We start from the raw sequence: 20,142 nt of genomic DNA, 5'->3' as shown, positions 1-20,142 counted from the left end.
CTATCACAAGAGTGAAAAGACAACTCTCTGAAACATGTGTAAATCATCTATCTGATTGGGGTCTAACATGCAGAACAGATAAAGAACACTTGCAACTCGACAGAAGACAAATAAGCCAGTTTAAAGATAGACAAAGGACTTTGCTATGGTTTGAAGGTTTCTGTCCCCCCAAAATCTATGTTGATATCCCAATGCCCAATGTAATAGAAGATGGGACCTTTGGGAAGTGCTTAAATCATAAGAATGGACCCATCATGAATAGGATCTGTGCCTTATAAAAGAAGCTCCATAGAGATCCCTAGCCTCTTCCACAATGTGAGGACACCGTGAGGAGGCACCAACTATGAACCATGAAGAGGGCCCTTCACCAGAATTTGACCATGCTGGTACCTTGACCTTGGACTTCCCAGCCCCCAGAATTTTGAGCTATAGGTTTCTGTTACTCATAAGTAACCAGTCTGTAGTATTTTGGTATAGCAGCCCAGAAGGACTAAAACAGAATTGCAAAGTATTCATAGGAGATATACAAATAGTCAATAAGCACATGAAAAGATGCTTGACATCCTTAATCACTAGAGAAAGGGCAAATGAAAATCATCATGAGATACCACTTTACACTCATAAGGATGGCAATAATCAACAAGTCAGACAATAACAAGTGTTGAGGTGAGGATATGGAAAAATTAGAACCCTCATGCATCATTGGTTGGAGTCCAAAATGGTATGGCTACTTTGGAAACCCGTTTGATAGTTCCTTAAATTTAGACAGTTACCATTTGACCCAGCAATTCCGCATCTAGGAATATATACAAAGTAACTGAAAACACATGTCTACACAAAAACCTGTACACAAAGTTCGTAATGCCATTACCAGTAATAGGCAAAAACTGGAAACAACCTAAAAGTCCATCAAATGATGGATGTTTATACAAAATGTGGTTTATTCCTACAGTGAAATATTATTCAGCCATAAAAGAGAACAAAGTACTGATATATGGTACAACATGGGTGAACCTTGAAAGCATTACGCTAAGTGACAGAAGCCAGACACAAAAGACCAAATACTGTATCATTCCATTTACACGAAATGTCCAGAATAGGCAAATCCAGAGACAAAAAGCAGATTAGTGGTTGCCAGGAGCTGGGGGAGGGGAGAATGGAGTGACTGCTGAGTGGCATAGGATTTCTTTTGGAATAATGAAAATGTTCCAGAATTAGACTGTGGTGATGGTTGCACAACTTTGTAAACATATTAAAGACTACTAACTTGTGCACTTTTAAAAGAGTGAATTTTATTATGTGAAGTCTATCTCAGTTTTAAAAAATGAATTATTTAATTCTCCTTTAATACAGTGAGAAAAAAAGTGCCTCTACTACTTGCTAGCCACGGGAAATTAAACACAATTTTTATTTTTTATTTATTTATTTATTTATTTATTTATTTATTTATTTATTTATTTTTAAAACACAATTTTTAAAGTGGGTTTCTATTTCCCCATCTGCATAATTAGTGACCTAACACTTATACTTCATCAATCACTGTCAGGATCGTATACCGTAACAGTAAGCTTTTTAGCACAGTGTCTGGCCTATAGTATACCCTCAATAAATGTTAATATCTTTCCTCTGCCAGTTCCTGTTTCAAATCAAAGAAGTTTAAGTTTTGTCAAAATCTTATGTACCTAATAATGAGCAATGAAGACAGAGTTCCCTAAGCTATTAATTCTTCAAAAAAAAGATAAAAATTGGGGATCCCTGAGTGGCTCCGTGGTTTAGAGCCTGCCTTCGGCCCAGGGCGTGATCCTGGAGACCCAGGGTGGAGTTCCACATCGGGCTCCCTGCAGGAGGCCTGCTTCTCCCTCTGCCTGTGTCTCTGCCTCTCTGTGTGTCTCTCTTGTGACTAAATAAATAAAATCTTAAAAAAAAAAAAAGATATAAAGAAACGCTATTATTTCATTTTCCTTGTTTCATTGATTTTTGTTTTAACATCTCATAATACACTAGAAAATGGAAGTGGGTGGGATCCCTGGGTGGCGCAGCAGTTTGGTGCCTGCCTTTGGCCCAGGGTGCGATCCTGGAGACCCGGGATCGAATCCCACGTCGGGCTCCCAGTGCATGGAGCCTGCTTCTCCCTCTGCCTGTGTCTCTGCCTCTCTCTCTCTCTCTCTGTGACTATCATAAATAAATAAATTAAAAAAAAAAAAAAAGAAAATGGAAGTGGGTGAATGAAGATATTTTCATTTCTATGATGCCTAGTAGACCAATCTCTCTACAATTTTGTATTAACTCCTAAACAGGTTATTTACTACTGCAAGTATAGAACACACACACACACACACACATTTTCTTTTAAATCTAAACTATATAGACTTCTCCAAAATTTCATGCCTTGCATAAACTGTGGACTTCCATTGTCTTGTCTTCCCATTTCCTCTTGCCTTGATCCTAGTTTTGCTCTTTAACAGAAAACTCACCACAAAATGATGTTGCATATGAAATCTGATATGAAAACAAGCAGTGCAGTGTAAATGTCTAGAATACAGCAGAAACACCAAAACCCTCTCATTATACAAAGGCAAGAAAATAACTGTACAATTGTCGTCTCACTGGAAACCACAACTATAATTCTCTATCACATGGGAACAGTGAAACCAATTCATTCATAAGGCATCTTAACCCTCCAGCAGGAAAAATGCTTTTGCAGATGTTGCAAAATGGTATGTACTTGCTACTTCTGAGGACTTCAATAACATTTCTCTAAATAATATGAATCAAGTAGAAGGAGGGAAATGGCTGAAAGTAATGAAATGAATGAACAAATCTCTTTAAAGGTATAACAAGCATCACATGCAGGCATCTAGGATGTAGCAGGCACACTGCCAGGCCATAATAAACAACATCACTTCTGCTCCTCATGGCATCCCTATTCCCCAAGTCTGTCACAACGTTACAAATAGATCCATTCTCACACTGATGGCCACATCAAGGAATATCAAAACTCGGTAGAACTGGTTTTTCCTTAACCATAGGAATAGTTGTCAGTTTCATTCCTCCAAAATCTTAAGGGGGTTGTGTGATTCTCTTACTTGGTTTTCTTTTGGGGAATTGGAGACATGACTTATATTTCTATTAAATCTAATAAACGGCAGCCCAGGTGACTCAGCGGTTTAGCGCCGCCTTCAGCCCAGGGTGTGATCCTGGAGACCTAGGATCAAGTCCCACATCAGGCTCCCTACATGGAGCCTGCTTCTCCCTCTGCCTGTGTCTCTGCTTCTCTCTCTGTGTGTCTCTCTCATGAATAAATAAAATCTTAAAAATAAATAAATCTAATAAAAACTACAGACCATCTCTCCAGAAAAATGCATATAAAAACAGTATGTTGCAAACTTAGGTTAACACTTATAGTATGTTAACTATACTGGAATAAAAAATATATACATGTTACATAAAATTTTGAGGTAATGGGATCACAGAATCCATCCACATTAAAAAAAAACCACATTAAATTAAAAAAACCATCCACATTAAAAAAACCTCTAATGAAAAAAAAAATCTCTAATGTAGGGGCGCCTGGGTGACTCAGTTGAGTGGCTGGCTCTTGATTTCAGCTCAAGTCAAGATCTCAGGGTTGTGAGATAGAACCCCCTCCATGGGGATATCCGCTGAGAAGGGAGTCTACTTCAGTTTCTTTCCATTTCCTCGAACCCTTTCTAAAATAAATAAATAAATCTTAAAAAACCCTCTAATATATAAGTTCTATTTTTATGGTCATTGAAATATTGTATGAGTGTTGGAATCTTTTTTTTTTTTTTTTAAGATTTTATTTATTTAGGGACTCCTAAGTGGCTCAGCAGTTGAGTGCCTGCCTTTGGCTCAGGGCATGATCCTGGGGTCCTGGGATTGAGTCCAGCATTGGACTCCCTACAGGGAGCCTGCTTCTCCTTCTGCCCCTATCTCTGCCTATCTCTGTGTGTCTCTCAGGAATAAATAAATAAAATCTTTAAAAAAAGATTCAGCAACTACCTAATTTGATCTGGTCAGTCATTAGTTAGGAGATATGCTGAAATGCTACTTCAATCACCATCTTTGAGAAGACTACTAAGATGTGTTAACTAAAAAGAATGTAACAGAAACTTCAGTTTCTCAGGGTGCCTTGGGTGGTTCAGTCAGTTAAGCAACTGCCTTTGGCTGAGGTCATAATCTCAAGGCCCTGGGATTGAGCCCTGCATTGGGCTCCCTGCTGAGCAGGGAGCCTGCATCTCCCTCTCCCTCTGCCTGCCACTTTACTTACTTGTGGTGTCGGTCATTCTCTCTCTCTCTCTCTGTCAGATAATTTTTTTTTTTTTTTTACAAAAACACCAACTTCAGTTTCTAATTTTCAGAGAAGGAAAGAAACATGATTTTCCAAAAAAAATACCTTTACTATAAATACAGACCTCAAGTTTCTAAAAATGGAAAAGATTTAGAAGCCATACTCATTAGAAAAATACTAAATATTTTGGTTATGCTAAAACTTTTAGCTTGAAATAAAGGACTAATGATTCTGTGTCAAGAAAGTAATCTGGGGATCCCTGGGTGGCTCAGCGGTTTAGCGTGGCCTTCAGTCCAGGGCATGATCCTGGAGAACTGGGATCGAGTCCCACATCAGGCTCCCTGCATGGAGCCTGCTTCTCCCTCTTCCTGTGTCTCTGCCTCTCTCTCTCTCTGTCTCTGTCTCTCCTGAATAAATAAATAAAATCTTAAGAAAAGAAAAGAATCTGAAATGGAAACCAAGATTTATCCTGAAAATCATTCACTGCCATACAAAAAATTAAGAAACTGAAGCATCCACAATTGAAAGATAATTTAGTAAGGTTATGTTCATTTACCTAAAAAAGTATTTTTTAAAAAAATTTTATTTATTTATTCATGAGAGAGACACAGAGAGAGAGAGGCAGAGACATAGGCAGAGGGAGAAGCAGGCTCCATGCCAAGAGCCTGATGTGGGACTCATCCGGGGACTCCAGGATCACGCCCTGGGCGGAAGGCAGATGCTCAACCACTGAGCTACCCAGGCTTCCCTAAAGAAGTATTTTTGCATATTTTTTAAAATCTTTACAAAATGTTAATTACAAGGGAAAATGTAAAAACAAGGAAAAGGGGGATCCCTGGGTGGTGCAGCGGTTTGGCGCCTGCCTTTGGCCCAGGGCGCGATCCTGGAGACCCGGGATCGAATCCCATGTCGGGCTCCCGGTGCATGGAGCCTGCTTCTCCCTCTGCCTGTGTCTCTGCCCCCCTCTCTCTCATGAATAAATAAATAAAATCTTTAAAAAAAAGAAAAAATCTTTAAAAAATAAAGATACAGGGATCCCTGGGTGGCGCAGCGGTTTGGCGCCTGCCTTTGGCCCAGGACGCGATCCTGGAGACCTGGGATCGAATCCCACATCGGGCTCCCGGTGCATGGAGCCTGCTTCTCCCTCTGCCTGTGTCTCTGCCTCTCTCTCTCTCTGTAACTATCATAAATAAATAAAAAAAATAAATAAATTAAAAAATAAAGATACATTGCTATGTGAGAAATATGCTGAAACCTTAGATTTCTTATTTTATTTTTTCATTCATTCATTGAATCATTTATTCACCAAACACTTATTGAGCACTAATTATGTGCTAGTACGGCCTAAATCCTAGGCTTGAGCTTTAACGTAATTTAAACATCTCACTTCTAAAAAATAACAATAAATAAACAAATCTCACTTTTAATCATTTTTCTTTCTGTAGAAGAACACTGTGACTTTCTTTTAAAAATTGTGACTCTGGGGATCCCTGGGTGGCGCAGCGGTTTGGCGCCTGCCTTTGGCCCAGGGCGCGATCCTGGAGACCCGGGATCGAATCCCACATCGGGCTCCCGGTGCATGGAGCCTGCTTCTCCCTCTGCCTGTGTCTCTCTCTCTCTCTCTCTCTCTGTGACTATCATGAATAAATAAATAAAATCTTTAAAAAAAAAAAAATTGTGACTCTGGGGCACCTGGGTAGTTCAACTCGTTAAGAGTCTGACTTGAGGGCAGCCCGGGTGGCTCAGCGGTTTAGCGCTGCCTTAGGCCCAGGGCGTGATCCTGGAGACCTGGGAGTCCGGGGTGGGGCTCCCTGGATGGAGCTTGCTTCTCCTCCCTCTGCCTCTCTCTGTGTCTCTCATGAATAAATAAATAAAATCTTAAAAAAAAAAAAAAGTCTGACTTGATTTTAGGTAGGGTCATGAGATCCAGCCCCACATTGGACTTTATGTTAGGATCTATGCTGGGCATGCAGCCTGCATAAGATTCCCTCTCTGGGGACGCATAGTTGGCTCAGTGGTTGAGCATCTGCTTTTGGCTCAGGGTGTGATCCTGGAGTCGTGGAATCGAGTCCCACATCAGGCTCCCTGCATGGAGCCTGCTTCTCCTCCCTCTGCCTCTCTCTCTGTGTCTCTCATGAATAAATAAATAAATAATCTTTAAAAAAAAAAAAAAAGGAAATAATTAAATCAGAAAAGGGTAAATTTCCTTGTTGTTGTCGTTTTTTGTTTTTTTTTTTTTTAAGATTTTATTTATTTATTCACAAGACACAGAGAGAGAGAGGCAGAGGGAGAAGCAGGCTCCATGCAGGGAGCCTCACCTGGGACTCCATCCCAGGACTCCAGGATCACACCCTGAGCCAAAGGCAGACGCTCAACCGCTGAGCCACCTAGGCGTCCCTTTTCTTTTGTTTCTTTCATAGCAGACATGAAGATCAAATGATAATTAGCCAAGACTTTCTGGATACTCATGACTCAAGCACTGAGTCTCATAATCAAGGTAATGACCTGAATTGCTTTGATTAGTTTGATTCATTTGCTAGTTGTATCTTATTTTAATATGAAAATAATGCAAAAAGATAAGATTTCGTCTTCTTTCCTTCCTGGTAACACCTGTGCCACATCCATCATAGTGCAACAATGACTGACTATAAGGAGAATGACTGTTGCAGCTTTGAAACCATCAACTCTTGAATACTACTCTAATTAAAAACAAACAAAAACAAACAAGAGGTTGACCAACAAAAAGAGATATGGAGTTCTTTTTGTTGTTGTTGTTGTTGTTTTAGATATTATTTATTTATTTAGAGACAGAGAGAGAAATAGGCAGAGGGAGAAGCAGGCTCCATGCAGGGAGCCTGACGTGGGACTTGATCCAGGGTCTCCAAGACCACACCCTGGGTTGAAGGCGGCGCTAAACCACTGAGCCCCCGGGCTGCCCTGGAGTTAAGTTCTATGGCAATGTAAACATGTATCATACTGTGGCTCTCATTATTATATAATAGTATAATTTGGATCATGCTAACACTAGATAAAGGCGTTAGCCAGCTTCACACATTTTCCTTCTTGGATAAGATGATATACAGAAAATGGCAAGGGAAGATCTGAACCATATTGACAAGATTCCAGAAATTAACAATCATAGGTCAGAATCAATCAAGGTCAGCATGGTTTTGTTGACATATTTGCAGTTTACACATGCAAGGATCCTAGACACCAAAGGGCTTTTTCCCCCTATGGTCAGCTCTGCGGTGAGGCATGCTACTGAAGTCTCAGTAGTGATCCAAAGAGATTCCTTAAAGGCATATTTAAGGACATATAACATCTGCCCTCAATTGAAGGAGTTGATGGTAGCAAAAATTTCTTCCATATGACATACACAACCTAAACCAAAATGAGATCTGACTGTTTAAAAACTCTAAAAAAGCTGTGTCCAGGGGAGCCTGAGTGGCTCAGTTGGTTAATGTCTGATTCTTGATTTCTGTTCAGGTGATGCTTTCAGGGTCATGGGATTGAACACCGAGTTGGCTCCGTGCTTAATGTGGAATCTGCTTGTCCCTATCCCTTTCTCTCTGTCACTATCTATGCACACGCAAGTGCATGAACATGCACTTTCTCTAAATAATACTTTTAAAATAAATTTTAAAATAAAAATTAAAATAAAGCAGTGGCCAGGAGAGGCTTATCTTGCCCCACTCCCACTAAAATGGATAAAATAAAATAAAAACAAGTATGTCAACCAATTCTGAAATGATATCTCTGGAACTAGACTGTTATCACACTATTCATAAAATAGTGAACAGTCAGTGGTTCTATTAGTATCGTACACTACTACTGAACTTTTAGTTTTTCAAGCACAGACTTTGGAGATATTGTTATTTTCCAGGTAGAATTTGCATAGCTCAGAAGATACCATGGTAACAATAGCACACTTAACAGTGTTTTCTAGTGCACTGCTATTTAATCTCACCAAACAGGTGAGCCTGGCTGACTCAGTCAGTAGAGCATGTGATTTTTTTTTTTTAACGATTTTATTTATTTTCATGAGAGACACACAGAGAGAGGCAGAGACATAGGCAGAGGGAGAAGCAGGCTCCATGCAGGGGACCCAAAATGGGACTGGATCCTGTGACCCCAGGGCGTGCTGAGCCCAAGGCAGACACTTAACTGGTGAGCCACCCAGGCGTCCTTGAGTATGTGACTCTTGATCTCAGAGTTGTAAGCCTGAGCCCACATTGGGTATAGAAGTTACTTAAGAATAAAGTCTTGTGGGCAGCCCGGGTGGCTGAGCAGTTCAGTGCTGCCTTCAGTCCAGGGCATGATCCTGGAGACACGGAATCGAGTCCCATATCAGGCTCCCTGCATGGAGCCTGCTTCTCCCTCTGCCTGTGTCTCTGCCTGTCTCTCTCTGTGTCTCTCATGAATAAATAAATAAAATCATTAAAAAATTAAAATTCAAAAAAATAAAATCTTGAAAAAAAAGAGGGGTGCCTGAGTGGCTCAGTCGATTAAGCATATGACTCTTGGTTTCAACTCAGGTCATGATCTCAGGGTTACGAGATAAAGCCCCATGTTGGGCTCACACACTGGGCATAGGCATGGGCATGGGCATGGTGCCTGCCTGGGATTCACTCTTTCCCTGGCTCCCTTAGCCCCTCTGTCACTCACATTTGAGAGTTCTCTCTCTCTCTCTCAAAAATAAATAAATAATTTTTAAAAAGACAAAATAGGGGTGCCTGGGTGGCTCAGTCAGTTAAGCATGTGCCTTTGGCTCGGGTCATGATCCCGGGGTCCTGGGAAAGAGCCCCAAGTTGGGCTTCCTCCTCAGCAGGGAGCCTGCTTCTCCCTCTCTCCTCTGCTAGTGCTCTCTTTCTCAAATAAATAAAATCTTTAATTAATTAATAGTGATAATAATAAAAAATAACCTTCAATATGTTGGGAAAAAATCATTAACTAGAGTAAATATAGATGTTTTCACTTTGGCAACCAACTCAGCAACTGCTCATTTAGCCATTTGATTAATTTTTTTAAAGATTTTATTTATTTATTTATTAATAAGAGACACAGAAAAAGAGAGAGAGGCAGAGACACAGGCAGAGAGACACATGCAGGGAGCCTGACATGAGACTCGATCCCAGGTCTCCAGGATCATGCCCTGGGCTGAAGGCGGTGCTAAACCGCTGAGCCACCCAGGCCGTCCTCATTTGATTAATTAAATGTGTGATGTAGTATACCCAAATCATTAAGCTACAGATACATAATTCTTTAAAAAAAAAAAAGATTTTATTTAATTATTCATGAGAAACACAGAGAAAGAGTCAGAGACATAAGCAGAGGGAGAAGCAGATTTCATGTAGCAAGCCCGATGTAAGACTGGATCCCGCACTCCAGGATCACACCCTGAGCCCAAGGCAGTTGCCCAACCACTGGGCAGCCACCCAGGCATCTCCAGATATATAATTTAATACGTTGCCCTCAGAAACATATCTACAAACAACTGCATTTTGTTTACTTTTTTTTTTAAGATTTTATTCATGAGACACACAGAGAGAGAGAGAGAGAGAGGCAGAAACAAAGGCAGAGGGAAAAGCAGGCTCCATGCAGGGAGCCCGACGTGGGACTCAATCCCAGGTCTCCAGGATCAGGCCCTGGGCTGAGGGCGGCGCTAAACCGCTGAGCCACCTGGGCTGCCCAGTTTTGTTTTGTTTTTTTATACACACTACAAATTATTTGCAAAAGCGTAGCCTGATTTTAAACTTACTCTATATATCTCTAAAAAAGCACCCCTTCCTTTATTTTCACTTCTAACCTTACTCAATAAATAGGAAAATAATATTATATGACTTAAAATATATCTTAAGGGATCCCTGGGTGGCGCAGCGGTTTGGCGCCTGCCTTTGGCCCAGGGCACGATCCTGGAGACCCGGGATCGAATCCCACATCGGGCTCCTGGTGCATGGAGCCTGCTTCTCCCTCTGCCTGTGTCTCTGCCTCTCTCTCTCTCTCTGTGACTATCATAAAATAAATAAAAATTAAAAAAAAATAAATAAAATAAAATATATCTTAAAATGCTTAATTACAAATATATTTGAGGTATGTCTAGCCAAGAGCAAATTCCTAGATGCCTATGAGTCATAAAGTTAGTGGCTTTAATTATCTGTATTTTTGAATACAGAGAAAGTAAGCTGAACTAAACTTGGCAGAAAAATACCATTTTATCTCTTGGCCAAAAGATCTCTCTGGGAAGACTATCTAACCACCTAGGCAAACAAATTTTAAAATTCTGTTTTTGTGGGAGACAAAAATGTAATCTGTGATTAAAAAGGCAAGTAAAAAATTGTTTTTACTTCTCTCAGACATCAGTAGTTAACTTGAGAGATGGCATATGCTAAGTTTATTTTAGAAAAAAAAAACTTTAACAGTTCTGTTTGAAAATGTACATTTGTTTAGCATAAACATTAATGAAAATATCAATGTTCTAGGGGCTCTTGGATGGCTCAGTAGGTTAAGCATCTGCCTTTGACTCAGGTCATGACCTTGGGGTCCTAGGATTGAGTCCCTCATTTGACTCCCTGCTCAGTGGAAACTCTGCTTCTCCTTTTCTCTTTCTGACCCTCCTCCTCTCTGCTTGTGCCCTCTCTCTTTCTGTGTCTCAAATAAATAAATAAAATATTGAAAAAATATATTAACTTTTTTTAAAAAGATTTTATTTATTTATTAATGAGAGAGAGAGAGAAAGAGAGGCAGAGAGAGAAGCAGGCTCCATGCAGGGAGCCCGAGGCGGGACTCGACCCCAGGTCTCCAGGATCACACCCCAGGCTGAAGGCGGCACTAAACCGCTGAGCCACTGGGGCTGCCCTCAACAAAGAATTAAAATCAATAAAATGTTATGAACTCTTATAAACCAACTATGAAAAGGCAGTAAAAACCATTTAAAAATAGACAAAGATAATATCTAAATGACTAAGAAGCAAATAAGAAGCAGCTCAATTCCATTAGTCATTGAGAAAATCCAGTCTAGTCATGCTGCTACACATCCAACAAAACAATTCAAGTAAAAAAAAAAAAAAAAACAGAAAATAACTTCAGAAGGACGTGGGGCTGGTAGAACTCTCATATACTAATGATGAAGAGTCTTAATTGGAACAACCACAGCTGCTGAGTAATACCCTTGAAAGCTAAACATACGTATTCTATGACCCAGCAATTCCACTCCTAGGCATCTACTCACTAGAATGCACACATATATTCACCAAAAGACATTTATGATAATGTGCACATTAACAGTAGAATGGACTAATGTATTGTGTTATAAACATACAATGGAACAATATACGTATTAACAATGATTATATAAACAACATTTTTGATGAATATTAAGCAAAGAAACCAGAAACAAGAATATAAAACTGTTCTTTGCTCTCTTGGAATGAATTTCCTTCAGAGTAGTGTTCCCTGTGTTCTCCTCTGCCTCTCCATGAACTTTTGGACGGGTAGGTCTATCTGATGCCAGAGTTCAGTATAAGGACAACCTAATATATTCTGCAGAATCAGCCTTGTAAATGATAAAAGTGATCTTTTGGGGGACACTTGGGTGGCTCAGTGGATTGAGCATCTGACTCTTGATTTTGGTTCCAATCATGATCTCAGAGTCATGGGATCAAGCCCCAAGTCAGGCTCCATGCTCAGTAGGGGGTTTGCTTGAGATTCTCTCTCTCTCTCTGCCCTTCCTCCACTACCCTCACCTTTCTCTGGGTCTCTCTCTCTCTCTCTCAAAAAAAAAAAAAAAAAGAATCTAGGCTTTATATATACTTGGAAGGCACAAAAAGCTCTTCTCTATTTTTTTAAAAATTTTATTTATTTATTCATGAAAGACACACAGAGAGGAAGAGACATAGGCAGAGGGAGAAGCAGGCTCCCTGCAGGGAGCCTGATGCGGGACTCCTTCTGGGATCCAGGGATCATGACCTGAGCCAAAGGCAGAGGCTCAATCACTTGAGCCACCCAGGTGCTCCTCTTCTCTATTTTTGTTTTGTTTTGAATGAGATATATCACACATAGACAAGAGCACTAAATGTATTTTTTTTTAAGTTTTTATTTATTTATGATAGTCACAGAGAGAGAAAGAGAGGCAGAGACATAGGCAGAGGGAGAAGCAGGCTCCATGCACCGGGAGCCCGACGTGGGATTCGATCCCGGGTCTCCAGGATCGCGCCCTGGGCCAAAGGCAGGCGCCAAACCGCTGCGCCACCCAGGGATCCCACTAAATGTATTTAAGTAGGAGAATCATCAGGGCTTTAGAAAGAAAACTTGAACTGCGCTTAAGAGGTTGTTCAATATCCTGACTTCTCTTCTAGCTGGTATACTTACAACTACATCCCCAGTGCACAACCCCGAATAGAAGTACAGTAAATACTTACTGATAATACAGAGAACACTGAAAGTGTCCCAATAAGGAATAAAGGCCTCAACTATAGAAGTGGCCAAGAAAATGGAGAGGTAGGAGTGCTCAGATTTCAGAATAAGAAATCAAGAAGAGTGAGAGGAAGGCATGAAAGATGGCTGAATTTTCCATTTGGGTGACCATGTAGATGTAAATTAAACCAAATATGTAATGCAAAAAAAGGACCAGGTTTAGGAAAAAAGAAAACAAATTTGTTTCTACCTATTAGATAACATGAGTACTTTTCAGCAATGATGCCGCTTGGCAATATTACAAATAGGAACCTACAAGGGAGGTCTCTCTGCTACAAGATATTGCTGCTAGTGTTTTAGATGTATGTTTGTAAACCATTAAGTTGGTGGCCACTTTGTGTGAAGTGAGGAGTAAAAATTTTTTATTGCAGTAAGGTTTGTAATAACAATATTTTAGAAACACCCCAAATGCCCATTAATATTAAGGTGATCAAAGGTTCGATCTCGTTGGCAATGGGGCAGTCAAATAGAAAATCAGCATTTTTGGACAGATAATTTAAGAGTGAAATAGAAAAGAATGACTAAGTTTAAGTTCACAAGACTTTTAGATTAATCTATTCTACTATACCTGTATTCAGAGCAGACACAAAATAAGCATAACTTCGCATGAGTGACCTAAAAATCTGAACACCATAGTTGGCATGTGTTTCAAAGGTCTGAAACATAAGTTTAAGTATTAACCGAGTTCCATAAAATCCTTTAAATAAAGTCTAAGCCAACTAATATTTCTAGTACCTAGGCTCAAGAACTGTAATAATGAGGGCAGCCCAGGTGGCTCAGCAGTTTAACGCCTGCCTTCAGCCCAGGGCGTGATCCTGGAGTCCCAGGATCGAGTCCCACGTCGGGCTCCCTGCATAGAGCCTGCTTATGTCTCTGCCTCTCTCTCTCTCTCTTTCTCTCTGTTTCTCGTGAATAAATAAATAAAATCTTTAAAAAAAAAAAAAAAGAACTGTAATAATGAGAATTAATGTATGTATCACTTTGGAGTTTACAAATGATTGTGAACTTCTGATGATCCTAATAACCACATGAGATATGTAGAGCAGGTGAAAATCACCTGCCAAAAGTTGAGAAGAAAGCTTTATCGCTTCAAGGCAAAGTTTCAAAATTAAGGATATCGTTTTATCCTTTTTTTTTTGTAAAGATTTTACTTATTTATTCATGAGAGACAGAAGAGAGAGAGAGGCAGAGATACAGGCAGAGGGAGAAGCAGGCTTCATGCAGGAAGCCCGATGTGGGACTTGATCCCAGGACCCCAAGATCATGCCCTGGGCCAAAGGCAGACTCTCAACCACTGAGCCACCCAGGTGTCCCAGTTTTATCCTTTCAAAAGAACAGAAGTTTAATTTCACTGGTTCTTCAAGCTACAAGGGAGTTCATGAATTTGTTCCTCTTAATTTAAATTTTAGTTAAATCTGTAACTTTCTTTTTTTTATATATATATATTTTTTATTTATTTATGACAGTCACACACACACAGAGAGAGAGAGAGAGAGGCAGAGACACAGGCAGAGGGAGAAGCAGGCTCCATGCACCGGGAGCCCGACGTGGGACTCGATCCCGGGTCTCCAGGATCGCGCCCTGGGCCAAAGGCAGGCGCCAAACCGCTGCGCCACCCAGGGATCCCAAATCTGTAACTTTCAAAAAAGACACACAACTAGCCAAAAGAAGGCAGAGTGGAAATCTTTGCAAAACCACATTTCATGCCATTTCCCTGTCTCCATCAAATCCCATAATGGAAAAACTTTATGTTCTAGTTTTCTGAGACAAATTCTAAAAATAAGCTAATGTATCACTGCCCAACACGCTTCAGGTAGATCCACAAATTGTTATAGATAATATAAAATTTTACCAAAGTAAAAGGATGTAATTCTGAATCAACTTGTCTCCGCACAGATCACTCAATGGAGCTTCACAGGCATCTCCAAACCCTTGAGGGTTTACTCACCTCCAAAGGCACAATGACTGATGGTTTCTTTTTCAGCTCCTCACATTTTCTCTTCTTACAGATCTGATGGCTGTTCTTTCTGTTCTTGCAGTAAGTACATTCACCACAATTGGTCTTCTGCTGGCAGGGCTCACAGACCCCACATCGCTTTCGTTTCTTCTTTTCCAAAGTAGGTAGCAAAGTTGTAAAGGAAGAAGAGGGGGTACTGGCAAGTGACACTGGCCTAGACACCACTTTAGTGTTAATGTCAACCACACTGGTCATGCTGACCTGGGAGCTCTCTCCTTCCAGTGTGCTGGGACCAGCCTGGGAGAGTTGGGTAATGCCCTGTGAAGCATGGAGAAGGAGTCCTCGCTCAGGGGCTAATGTGATCCCCTGAATGTTAGCTGGCAGAAAGCTTATATGAACCTGCTTCTCATTTTCTATATTGCTAATAGTCATTATTGGAGGTACCGAACTTATCTCTGAGTTTGATGGTGGCTGAGGTGTGTGACCTGAGCCCAAAGGCAGAATCTGCACAGCACCCTGGACCTCAAGTCCATATGAAACAGTGCTCTGGGGCTCAGGCCATTCTGGGGGAACATTATAGGTAGCAATTGGGTTTAGAGGAGGAAGAAACATAGGTGGGTCTGAGGCAGTACCACCACCCATTCCAAGGATTTGTTGATTTAGGATAGCACCAAAGACCTCTCCTTGGACTGAAACAGCACCAGGCATCTCTGGTGGGTCTAGGGTCTCATCCAGAGCCTCTCCATGAATTATGTTAGCACCAGGAATTTCCCATCGATGTGGGACAGCACTAAAAGCCTGTCCTATGACAGGGGTAGTATCAGGAATTTCCTGCTGATCTGCGGTAGCTTTGAGTATCTCTCGATGATCTGGTTTAGCACCAAGGGTTTCTTGTTCTGAGCTTGCCAAGAGGAGTTTTATTAATGAGGTAGGATATATTGACCCATCAATGGACAAACAGTTTCTAAGGTCCAATTCAGGTATAATCTTATTAAAGCTGGAGGTGGGGTAGCAGTCACGTTCACTTTTGATAGGATCCGGGTAAGAATCAGATAGCTTAAGAGATTCCACTCGTGAACCCAAATCTTCTAACTGAATGCTAGAATTTCCTTCATAAGTAACCTTGAGAGCTGCTCTTTGGAGCAAAGGAGCACACAGAGTGTCCTGAGCAAACATTCTGGGGGAATCACTGATATCATTCAATGTCTCTTTAGAGAATAATCCTTCACCACCACGTGTCCCTTCCGATGACCCAGAAAGGCTCTCTCCTGCAGGACCACTGTGAGTGGAGATATTTATTTTGGAATCGTCGACCCTTTGGGACCAAGACTGGGCTATTTCTTGGCTCTCATCTTTAATTAAAGATGCATTTTGTACACCAATTAGATTCTCTATTTCAGGAGTGATTAGGGGAACTTGCGTTGGAACTGAATCATTTTCTGCGTGTTTTACTCCCATGTCAGTAACCACATTATAATCACATTCATGTTGCTTTTCTAAATTCTTAGGAGGTGAAACTTTCTTGGGTTTGGCTATGATCACTGGAGGTTGGGAAAGTCGCCTGCTAAGAGAGGTGCTTCGGAGAGCCATTGTAAACCCATTGCAAGTTAAGGATTCTGGGTTCTGAAAAAGAACCTCAGTCCTATCCAAATTCATTCGTGCTGCTCCAGCTCTTGTTAGAAGGCTTCTGACTGGCATAGGTGGTTTGGGTTCAATTTTTTTCTTAACATCTCTTTCATGAATTAATTGCTTTAATTTTCCAGGGCTCACAGTCTTGACTGATGCCACGTTTTTGTTGGCCGCCTTACATGTCTTCTTCAGGTGGGTGCTTTTCTTTCTGTTTAGATCTTCCCTCCTGACTAATCTGGAAGGCCTTGCATGGCGGGATCGAGACATAGCTACGGAGTAGGATAAAATGAAAGGGCACAAGGAACAGAGTCATTGGGCCTTTGGAAAGTCTCAATTCTGAGGAGAATCTGGATGCACCATGGTTGAACTCAGTGGCACAGGATTCTGGTCTGAAATAACAAAAAAATATCGGAAAATGAGTCTTTTTCCTGTGTATTCTCCCATTTGAAATGAAATATCTACTAACAATTATTAATCACAATTAGAGCACTGAGAATGTTTACTGCAAAAGAAAAATATGATAAACAAAGATAATAAAGTATCCTTTAAACCCTGGATTCACAAATTAAGCTGCTGTAATTATTGTGACAACGGATTTAGTTGATGAAGTTCTATTCATGGCATAAGCATGGGGGTTATTCTATATTAGAAACCACAACTGTTGTAGTTAACATGTAGTTTAAAGATCAAATCCCAATCTTTGCAAATTTGAATACTTAAAAAATTATCTCCTAATCTCTTTCCTCAGCACATCACCACAGAGATAGAGGGGTCATGTGTTGGACAGTAAAGCTAGTAAAACTGGAGGAAGAGGAGGCTTATATAATTCAAGAAACTCTACTTGGGGATGTCTGGGTGGCTCAGTGGTTGAGCATCTATCTTTGGCTCAGGGGCATGATCCCAGGTCCAGGGATTGAGTCCCGCATTGGGCTCCCTGTGAGGAGACTCCTTCCTTTCTCCTCCTAGGTCTCTGATTCTCTCTCTGTGTCTCTCGTGAATAAATAAATTTTTTAAATCTTTAAAAATAAGAAAAGAACCTCTACTTGGAGATCCAATAATATTAATACCACATTTCAATTAACAATCTACAAATTCTGAGCTTTACACACGCACACAAAAATAGCAATAAATCTGAGGAGTTAGTATTGATAGATTAGGTTACAAGTAAGACTCACAGGTCCAACAAATATCTGTTGAGTACCTACTATGTATAAGGAAGACATTGTGGTGGGCACTGCCCACACCCAGAAATGATGTCCCTCTTTTCTCTTTCACCCGACTTAATCCAAAGACTGCTGGTTCTAAAATCCCTTCTACCAAGGGTCCCAAAAGTCTCATGATGAATGCCTAGGCAAGGAAATTGGAAATAAAGAGAAAATGAGATAATTAGAACAGTAAAGCATACTAGGCAAGCAACTATTATTTGAAAAGTAAGCAAGAAAAAAGAAAATGAAAGGGAACGAAGAGCCATAATTAATGGTCTTTTGGTCTCCTCAGATTGCTTACTCTAACTCAGAATAAGACCAAACTATGAACAAGAATAAAGCTCACCATACACAACATATCGATATATTCTCTAAAGATTACGGAATCAAGAGCGGTACAACTGAGTGTGTGAGTATTCTTTACCAGTGGACGGGTTGTTGGATTTGTAAGAAAGCATGGTGTAGTATAATAGTTACCGAAAACTGATCCGCAACCAAGTGATCAGCATTCTGTGGCAAAATCAGAAAAAATAAGCATATCAAAAGTTTTTCATAAAGTTGAATTTATTCATGTAAACAACTCTTCATTACTCTGAAATTATGCCTTCCAGTTTTGTCTCGTTAAAATGTCCTTCCTTGGGGTGCCTGGGTGGCTTAGTAGGTTGAACAACCAGCTCTTGATTTCCACTCCAGTCAGCTAAGTCATGATCTCAAGTTCAGGGGATAGGGCCCCACTTCCGGCTCAGAGTTCAGGGGGAATCTTCTTGGGATTCTCTCTCTTCTCCCTCTGCCCCCTTGCCCCCCTCCTTACACTCACTCACTCTCTTTCTCTCTTAAGTAAATAAATAGGAGTGCCTGGGAGGCTGAGTTGGTTAACTCAGTTCAGGTCATGGTTCCAGGGTCCTAGGGTCCTGGAATCAAGCTCCCCTTCCCCCAAATCCAGACTCCATAGTCAGCGGGGAGTCTGCTTCTTCCTTTCCCTCAGCCCTCCCTCTATTCCCCACTCATGCTCTCTCTCTCTCAAATAAATAAAATCTTTTTAAAGTAATAATTAAATAGGGGTGCCTGGGTGGCTCAGTCGGTTAAGCATCTACCTTCAGCTTGGGTCATGATCCCAGAGCCCTGGGAGGCCCTGGGATGAGCCCCACATCAAGCTCCCTGCTCAATGGGGAGCCTGCTTCTCCCTCTTCCCCTGCTTGTGCTCTCTTGCTTTCTCTATCAAATAAATAAATACAAATCTTAAAAATAATAAATAAAACCTTTTTAAAAAGATGTCATTTCTGTTTTTAAAGATTTTATTTATTTATTCATGAGAGACACAGAGACACAGACAGAGGGAGAAGCAGGCTCCATGAAGGAAGCCCGATGTGGGACTCGATCCCCGGTCTCCAGGATCATACCCTGGGCTGAAGGCGGCACTAAACCACTGAGCCACCAGGGCTGCCCAAAGATGTCATTTCTTAAAAAAAAGGTAGTAAAAGTCCTTTCTTTTGTAAAAAGGTAGGGATAGGTTTATTTTATAATGTTATTACCTGGCAAAGTAAAAACTTGACAGATCTTGATCATTCTCAAATTGTGCATTTGTTTTTGTTGTACTGATCTGATCCAAGCAATCCTGGGACATACTGGTTGGTTTAGTAGCTAGAGATGTGTCCATCAGAAAGCTAGGAGTTTGAATCTGTGATCGCCAGCTATGTCCTTCCACAATCTATTTCACCTAGTCAAAGTTTCTGCATCTGAAATGAGGTTGTTTTGAGCTTTCATTGAGCTCCTACAGGGAAAGCCTAATGGCTTCCCAGTGATATCTGAGGTTGAGGGGGAGTGGGGGAAGGTAAATTAAGAAGGACTTTGGAAGTAGGCAGACTCGGGTTCAGTTTCCAGCTCAGAAACATTACTAGCCATGTGATTCTGATAAATTCCTCAGTCTCTCTATACTTCAGTCTCCTTATGTGTAATAGAATAGGAAGCATAATAGTACTGACCTCATTGGGTTACCATGAGAATAAAATGAAATGACATGTGCAAACACTTAGCAGAGGACTGGCATAGAATAGGTTTTTAATAATAAATGGGAACCTAAATAAATAAATAAATAAAGGCCACTTATACTTCCAAAATACAAAGAATAATAAGAGAAAATAAGCTAGTTGGTGGGTATCATTATTATAGAACCAGTTTAACCCACAGTCTGCCATATCCTCCAAAATAAGATCTAGTTCTTTTGTTTCTGTTATCACCTAACACATTGTAAGCCACACACTATAAGAAACAATCCCAGAACACAACATTTAGTCAAAGCATTGTGCCTTTAAGACAGACTTTTTAAACAGACATTAGTGATAACATTAACCGCAAGAAAAATAAGTTTGCTAAATCTGTGCTAAATACAAACACTAGACCAGAGAATACATCATTTGAGTTCTTGGCATCTAAGCTTACTGCTTTCCCTCTTTTCTTAAAAAAAGAAAAAAAAAAGTTTCTGGCTTGCACTAACTTTTTGGCTGTGAAAAACTCTAGGATATTTTCTCCCAAGACCACTGCTCTTTGTACCAGTATTTTTAGAAAAC

At 40.5% G+C, this 20,142-nt stretch overlaps 1 protein-coding gene across 2 annotated transcripts in view; it reads right to left on the bottom strand.

Moving 5' to 3' along the window:
- The window catches only part of TET1 (tet methylcytosine dioxygenase 1), a 139,195-nt gene that overhangs the window by 113,834 nt on the left and 5,219 nt on the right, over positions 1-20,142 (bottom strand). For both annotated transcript variants that reach the window (XM_077894760.1, XM_077894759.1), the window contains exon 2: positions 14,733-16,759. In XM_077894760.1, the coding sequence (XP_077750886.1) occupies positions 14,733-16,637 (1,905 nt within the window). In that variant the 5' untranslated portion in view covers positions 16,638-16,759. The remainder of the gene's footprint in view (positions 1-14,732; positions 16,760-20,142) is intronic.

This window comes from Canis aureus, chromosome 4, assembly GCF_053574225.1.
Source record: "Canis aureus isolate CA01 chromosome 4, VMU_Caureus_v.1.0, whole genome shotgun sequence".
NCBI lineage: Eukaryota > Metazoa > Chordata > Mammalia > Carnivora > Canidae > Canis > Canis aureus.
Note: the sequence above shows the minus strand (reverse complement) of the source record. Positions and strands in the feature narration are given on the sequence as shown.